This window comes from Scatophagus argus, chromosome 6, assembly GCF_020382885.2.
Source record: "Scatophagus argus isolate fScaArg1 chromosome 6, fScaArg1.pri, whole genome shotgun sequence".
Taxonomy (NCBI): Eukaryota; Metazoa; Chordata; class Actinopteri; family Scatophagidae; genus Scatophagus; species Scatophagus argus.
In genome coordinates, this window is record NC_058498.1 from 637,396 (window position 1) to 645,586 (window position 8,191).

General features: G+C 44.9%; 1 protein-coding gene across 7 annotated transcripts in view; it reads right to left on the bottom strand.

The window, feature by feature from the left end:
• Nucleotides 1–6,415, bottom strand: part of frem1b (Fras1 related extracellular matrix 1b) — a 31,334-nt gene extending 24,919 nt beyond the window's left edge. For 4 of the 7 annotated variants that reach the window (XR_006843551.1, XM_046391104.1, XM_046391102.1 and 1 more), the window contains exons 1-6: nucleotides 3,808–4,187; nucleotides 2,427–2,807; nucleotides 2,249–2,343; nucleotides 1,731–1,990; nucleotides 1,259–1,458; nucleotides 234–557 (exon numbers count right to left, since the gene is read on the bottom strand). Coding sequence is in view for 6 of the 7 variants with exons in the window: in XM_046391104.1 (XP_046247060.1) it covers nucleotides 234–557; nucleotides 1,259–1,458; nucleotides 1,731–1,990; nucleotides 2,249–2,343; nucleotides 2,427–2,642 (1,095 nt within the window). In the remaining variant the exon portion in view is untranslated. Of the gene's footprint in view, nucleotides 1–233; nucleotides 558–1,258; nucleotides 1,459–1,730; nucleotides 1,991–2,248; nucleotides 2,344–2,426; nucleotides 2,808–3,807; nucleotides 4,189–6,302 lie in introns of those variants that run through there. The other 3 variants (XM_046391101.1, XM_046391100.1, XM_046391105.1) reach the window with 3 other exon arrangements.
• Nucleotides 6,416–8,191: the final 1,776 nt, after the last annotated feature.

Sequence of the window (8,191 nt, forward strand, 5' to 3'; positions counted from 1 at the left end):
ATAAAGCAGATTAACAGAAGATATGACTGGAAACCGTAAATCAGGTTAGCTAGCAGCTCAGGTTAGCAGCTAAAACTGCTTGGTTTAGGTTAGCCAACAGGTCATTTCTGCAGCTACACTGAAGCAGTTTGGTTTGGGTTTTTCATTTTGAACTCACATAATTTATTTAGATCTTGATCTTCTGTGTTTTAGGCTTTGTTTGCCTTTATATCCCTCATAATAACCTAAAGTACCTCATAGTTGCTGCGGTGTGATTGGCTGCTGTTTGGTGGCTGATAGGCCACTTTCATCTCATGGAGGTCCAGCCAGGTGAAGGACCTGATGGGCCTGGTGTGGTCATCCAAGTGGGTGATGTAGCCTTTGGCTGGCAGGGCTGTCACATTGAAGACCAGCCTCTCCTGTGGTGTCTCATGGTCCTTGGCATCCAGGGCAGCAGTGGTAAGTGGAGTGAGGATGAACTGATCCACCTCCAGGATGAAGGAGGCCATGAAGGCAGCCCGAGGAGGCTGGTTCTGCATCGCACCATGGATCAGAACCGGCAGCCATACCGATTCTGTCTGGGAGCGGAGCAAAGAGACGGGAAAGTGAAAGATGAAGTTATTTCCCAAAGAGCACCTCTCGGTTCTACAGGACTTTAATCCTCAATGCTTCCTTTTTCTTTTCCCTCCAACTTATGTAAATGTGGATCTCTTTGGAGACACACGTGCTGTTTGTTGTGCTGTGTGTGTGTGTGTGTGTGTGTGTATGATGAACACAACATATAGCACAGAGAAATCAACACATACTGCCACAACTGTACTGTTATATGTGGTGTTGAAGAGTAAGCAAGTGATGCCCCAAAAAGACAATCAGACGTGTTAGAAGTGGCAGGTCTGTTTATGTGCTAACAAGGAAAAGAATAATGGTTTTCACATTTAGGATTTTTGAGGCCTTTCAAACCCCTTCCGAACCTTCCGCTCCACATCCTTCCACATCCACAGAGCTGAGAAAATTATGTGAAAGTGGGATGTCACCTTTTGACTGCCAATAAATCGTCTGAGATGCTAATCTCACTTGGAAAACTTCCACATCCGACTGGGATATGACTGAATCTGCAGTTTATAAACTCTGTTGAACTAAAACACTTTTTAGTAGCATGCGCCGTCTTCTTCTGCAGTCCATTATGTCCTTCACTGTAGTGGTGTGAATACTGGACAGGAACCATAATAACAATAATAACAATATTTTGTCCACATTCATTCCCGGATGTTGTTTGTACCTCCAGCAAGGCCCTGGTGGCCTGCTCCCTCAGCTCCACCCTGATGGGGATGTAGTCGATTTCTGGTGATGGAGGGCTGAGGTGCTGGTACTTCAGTCCGGAGGTCAGGAAGTCCTGGCAGCTGGTTTTGAGAAAATGCACCTTCTTGGTGTGATGAAGACAGGGTTTGTTACCCGGACAAATCGTTGCTGTCTCTCTGCCTGAAGGAAGACGTCAGGCAGACAGGTGGTGGACAGATGGCTTTTTCCAACTTTGTGTCAGTGATGTAAAGACTTTTTTAATATTAAAATCATAAAATAAACTATTTAATATAAATAATTTAATTATAATAATTATTTTAATATGTTTTTTTTTTTACTTCTTTTTTAATTGACAACTGTCAGTCAACCAAAAACCATTATTTTTTGCACATATGTTTTAAAAGGTGTTGAGACCTTGTACCAATACTATGACCTGTCCAGATGTGATGTACCTTTCCTCTGTGCGGAGTCCTCCTCCCTCACCAGCTGACCCAGAGCAGGGACACTGGTGTCGGTGGTCATCAGTCTGACAATGCAGATCAGGTGGGCTGTGGTCCGGATGTTCAGGACGGAGCTGTCGATGGTGTTGGATAAACCGTAAAACTGAGGAACCACCAGTGGGGCGCTGCCCAGCTCTACTACACCAGACCCGGAGTCCACCACCCACACGGGCAGAACCACCGTCTCCACTAGGGTGTCCGAGGACGTGAACCTCCGCACAGACATAGCATGTTAATGAGAGTCTTTTGAGTAAGTTTAAGTTACATTTACAAAACTGTAAGATGTAATATTGCAAACACTCACAGTTTCTCTACAACACAGTTAAATAAAATTACGGATTTCTCTGGTTTTGACCGCTGATGGAAACATTTGGGATAATGTAACAACTCAACAACATATATGGCAAAGGGCCGAGGTGTGTTTACACAATTACTACTGCGTTTTTATTCTGCCACTGATGCTAACTTACCTGTAGACTCTTAACATCACTGAGTCCTCATTCAGCTGAGGACTGCCATTGTGGACATACTTCACCTCGTCCTCTAGAAAGCTGCAGTCAAACACCTGCAAACAAAACACCGGTAACACCACTGTACTGGTTCACACAGTGTCAGCTGGCTCTGTAAGCACAGCAGGTGTGTTCTCACCTGTGGAGTCAGCCTCCCCACCCTCTGAGTGACGGGTTCATTCATCACCACCTCCACCTTACAGTCTACGGTTGGGTCCGCGCTGATCTTCAGCTCCTTCTCCGTGATAAACACCGATCGACCCCTGGTGACCTCCACCCCCGAGTTCACCACAACCAGACTCCCACTGCAGACAGCCGCCACCGCCAGCAGCAGCAACCCGCTGACGACACCCATTTTGGATTAGCAAAGTCCACTGGCTGCACAGGTTCAGGGGGCAAGGTTTATTCTGAAGATATGAACCGTAGCTGATGGAGCCCTCTGTCTTTTAGTGTTTCCAGTGATTTCCATTCAGTCTGTCTGCCAAACACATCATTTTCTTCTGTCTGGTGTCACCACAACCTGTGGAGAAGAAAGTCTGAACAACAGGAAGACAGGACAGTATCTTCTTCTTGACACTAAACTTTCACACTAAAAAGTGGATTTATCACAGCTGAGCCTGAACAAGGCAAAAGGCAATAAAAATAAGAGTAAAAGCAGACTTAAAGGCTCCGCTGAGCTGCAGAGTCGGTAATAAGTTTGTCTAGATTTGACACAACGACAGACTCCTGTCACGCCACCAGTGCTGGGGAAGTTACTTTTAAAAAGCAGCGTTTGCCCGTTGCTTATTTAACAAGTAAGCCATTACTTTACTTAGTTATTGATGGAAAGTAACTTTTTATGTTACTCTTATGTTGCTCGACTTTGGGCAGAACCCCATGTCTGTTCCTTAATGTGCAGGCCTACATAAAGTTCTGCTATGGAGGACATAACAGGTGCATCTTCTGTGCTTTTCATTTTAAAAATGCCACAAACAGCGCACTTGATAAGAAAACATTGGGCTATTAGGCTTCAGCATCACCACTAAAGCAAGCTCATCAGACAAAACAGCCGAATCGATGCATCTTATGGGCATACAGGTGAACACAATTAAGGGCTTCTTCTACAGCAGGCATCTCAAACCGGTCCACAGGAGGGCCGGTGTGGCTGCAGGTTTTTGTGCCAACCAACCAAGAGCACACTGTGTGACCAATCAGCTGTCTGAAGACGGAGATCAGTTGATTAAATGAGTCAAGTCTGGTGTGCTGCTACTTGGTTGGAAAGAAAACCTGCAGCCACAGCGGCCCTCCTGTGGACCGGTTTGAGATGCCTGTTCTACAGCCTTATACTCCTGCATTAAACAGGCTACCCGGAAACTGGTGCAAAGCTCGTGAAAATCGTATCAATAGGCTCCTTAGGAACAACATGATGAAAACCTCAAAACTGTTCATATGTCTCGAAATAAAACATGCCTCATCTAAATCATGGGCAACATTTCTTCGACGATGACTGAAGCGAGTTTGTCCAACTACTGTTTGGTTACCTGGTGAAAATGAAGTTTTAGCTGCTTGTCTGTGCTTGGACTTGACATATCACCATTTCCCCGGGGGTCCTGAGCTACAAGCGTCATGTTAGCATGTTTTCCTTTCAAACGCTTGGTGAGGTTGGCAGGTGAGTTCACGGCAATGAACAAAAGTTTCTGGCCAAGGAACAGTGTACACCTCACACTCACATTCCTCCCCTTAGTTTCAACGAGGTCGAAGTAATGGGAACTCCTCCATTTCTCAAAAGTTAGCTGCTCGTTGGCTGCCTCTCGCTGCTTCTCGCCGCTCTCTTCATGCTAACAGCTTCTGTCACTACGGCGCGGAGTAAGAGCGCTTGACTATTGCGCAGGCGCGCAGCCGAGAAGGCGGCGTCACTGTCAAATCTGTCCCTGGGAAAAGTGGGCTAACTTTGCGCCGAATTGACAAAGGAACTACGTTTCGTTACCAAATTTTCAGTAGTAGCGCGTTACACTACTTTTTAACCGAAAAAAGTGGTTACTGTAACGCGATGCAATGCACGTCACACATTTGAACTGTTGTTAATATTTAAAAAACTATTGACTGGTGGAGCTTTAAAGCAATCTAATATTCAACTCCAGGTGCTCTCCAGCTATTACAAATCAAATTCAGTGCAGTCAAAAGCTAATAAACACAACTGTAAATGTAAGCCTTGACCTCTTCCAGCACGCAAACTTCTTCCCTCAATCCTGAATCTGACTTTGTAAATACTCACAACACAAAATCCCAAACATCTCCAAACTACCACTTAAAACTGCTAAAAATGATCAGTTTCTCGGCTCTAAATCCCTAAGGCTGCCCTTAGCAAAGCAGCTGGTCAGCCGGCCTTCGTCCCCCACTGCTCCACACCGCCAGCCGGAAAACGCTTTCACCCTCCATTTCACTTCAGACTAAAGCCCACTGCAGGAAACAAGGGGTTAATCTGCATGACCCCACAGAGGTGCTGGAAATGGCATGGGACGGGTGGAGCGGGGGAGGGCAAGGGGGAGGTTGTTTTCAGGATCAAAGCAGGGCGCCAAATGGGGCCGGCGTGTCACTTCCCATCCAGTCAGGCGAGCGTCGGTTCATTAGTTTGAGGTTTCAGCTGGATGTGACTCTGTGGAAACAAACTTTACATGGTGCTGTGCGACTCTTAACGCTTACAGAAAACATTTCTGAAAACTTTGTGACTGTGCTGTTTAGGGTTTTGTTGTTCCTTGGATTCGGTTTTTGCAAAAATTGTTTCAATTCATCTCCAACAGCGTAACAGCTGTGGTCACACTGATCACAGCTGTGAACCAGCTTGAGGGCCGACATTGTTACTCCATGAATCCCACAGTTAAAACTCCTTTAAAACTGCTTGTTTGACACTCATATTTATACAATCAGGCTGATAACTAAGCTCCGTGATGACAGGTGCGACTAACCATCCAAACAGCGTGTTAAAAATCCCAAACAGCAAAGCAATTAGCAGTTCAATTAAATCCACTGAAAAGATGACGGAAGAGTGTGAGCTCTGACGGCAGCTCATAACATTATACATCTCATTCGTGCTGTTCATTATTTTGGAGAATCAGAAGGAATCAGTGCTAACGTTAGCAGGTAAGTAAGATGGAATAACTAACTACTTCAGTTACTTTACAGTACACCTGGTGAGCGAAACCCTGACCGAATCCTGAACCCAGCCTCCATCAGAATAGCACAGCCAGAACTTGACTCCAAAAAATTAACTGCACAGGTGTGGTGACAAACAGATGAAAGAAGTTAAAACTGCTTCCACAGTAGATAAATAATCAGCATGCATGTTTTATTTTAATATTTAACCAAACTGACAGTGTTGTCCTACAGATGGTCAGTCGAGACCGAAATCTCTGTTTAATGGATTTCTAAGATGTTTTGTAGAGACATTAATGATCAGCGGATGACGAAACCTGCTTACTTTTCCACTTTAGCATTTAGCTCAAAGCAGCTGCAGCTGCTACCTGCTCAACTTCGGTGGGATCTTAGCTAACTGTCTTAGCGACGCAGCATGAGACTGACGTCATCTTCAGCATGAACGCAGGATGCAGGGTTATCATGTCGGGCAAATGACGAGTCTCTCTGACCAATCTCCACCATTTACCAGCTCAGCTCACTTGGAACTTCAGCCGTGCTGATACCAAACACAAAGGACAGGATACCAGGAGCTATCCACAAGTGTTCACAATGAAAAAGCAATTTCAGGTGAGTTGAGTCCAGCTTAGTCAAACCATACAGTGGAAATGAGGCAATAGTCTTGTTCCAATTTTACATAAAACAATCGATTTGAAGTCAGTTTTAGTTTTCTGTCACCAACACATTTATAACTCATGTGGCTATAGCATCAGCTGCACAGGTTAGTGCACTGAAAAAAGTCTTAGTAGAATTAAAGTTTTACCAAAGGTTTTTCAGGGAGATAACAGAAATTCTCCAGTCAAGATCCCTTACAGATTAAGAGGAAGTTATTGTCCAGTCTCACCTGCACAGCCTGTGGACTGGTGTCTTGTCTCTGCAGAAGTGTTGGATGGGACAGCTCCAAACCGGAGGACTCAGGCTGCGCCGGGACTCCTCTTAAATGATCCACCAGCTGCTGCGAGGTCTGGAAGTGACTCACTGCTGCTGAATGGGAAACACACACTGCAGCTCTGAGGTGAACCAACACTGTCCCGAATGAAAAACCATAATTAAGTACAGATCTGACCGCGATCAGACCCACACAGGTCTTTGAACACTGATGCTCACAGTCTTCAGATGGTGCCCACATTTAAAACCTTTGAACTGAAGTGTTGTCCCCAGACTTCCATGTTTTACACTGTGAAGACAGTGAAACCCTCCACTGCAGAACACCGGTGTTAGTGTGACAAGTGTGAATGAAACTAACAACTGCTAATGCAGTTAGCAGCTGTATACCACTACTATAGCTACATGATCAACAATAACAGGTATTACTTCTACTGCTGCTGCTGCTGCTGCTGCTGAGATACTCTCAGAAGCTGTGTTAAATTCTTTATGGCTGAACCAATATTGAATAATCACTCATTTAAAACTGTCTTGAACATCAGCTCGCCTTTATTTGAATTATTTGAATTGGCTGGCCTGAGCTAAATAATGAAGTCCTGCTGACTAATCCGTTTATTTTAAGCTAACACTCAGTTTTTTGGTTTGTAAGTTAGTTTATCTATCTGATAGAGTTTGTTGGTTCATACAGTGAGTTTATCTGTTCAAACATCAGTTCACACTAAAGTCGGTATAAAAATAATAAGAGACGCAGAAAGTGTTGCTTTCACACCAGGGCCTTCAGCAGGTCGAGTGGTCATCCACCAGTCGTAAGGTCGGTGGTTCATTCCCTTGTGTCTGCGGTCCACATGTCAAAGTGTCCTGGGACAAGACACTGAACAGCAAACTGCTGCTGTAAAGTGCTTTGAGTGATCAGTCAGACCAGATGAACACCATCTAAGTACAGTCCATTGTCCTGATCCTACGTGAGTTTATCTGTATGTTGAGGTTATCTGTTTATCTGCACTGTAGTTTCAGATAACTTAATCGTACTTAAAACATTTAAGATTACTGATCCTAAATTTTTGTACACCAGTTTATCTGCTTATGTATTAGTTTGTCTGTATGGAAATGTATCTGCCCATACTTACATACGTGTTTGATCAAGAGTGCAACTGTAATGCATTAGTCTTACTAATCATTTTGTAGTTGGTCTGTCTACATGGTGAGTTTGTCTGTACATATAGTGAGTTTATTGGTCTGCGGCAGATGCAGCAGGTATCATCTGCAGCCCTGCAGGAGCTGAACGCTACAACAGAGAAAGTTTTCACTGAACTCCAGCAACTTCAATCAAACCCTCAGCCTGAAAAAATGAAGCGACTTCCATGAATGTGTGTGTTTGCGAGTGTGTGATTGTTTTAGTTTAAAAAGAAGCCAAAGGAGAGAGGAATTGGAAAATAAATGGAAGGAAATGCCCCCATTTCCCTCTAATCTGCATTTCCTTTCTGTTTGGAGGCCTGTTGGGGGTGTGTGTCGGCATGCGTTGGCACCTACCTCTGGTTGTTGCAGCTCCGCCGTTCGTCTCCGTCTTCCTCACCTTCTGCACGCGCTCAGAGGAGGAGGAATGCTGTCACACACACACATTCACACACATTTCGCACTCCCTGTTTGTCACCACCACCCCTTATTCCACAGCTCTCCGTCACCCCGACACGTCTGCCATCCAACACCACAGAGAGAGGGGGTAAACTGTGAGACGGGAGAACAAAGGGCGACTCGACTGGTTGAGTCTGTCCTAAAGCCAAACCGGAGAGAGGGAGAGAGGGAGAGGGAGAGCAGACAGGAAATGTGCTGTGAGGTTTCCAGGACTTT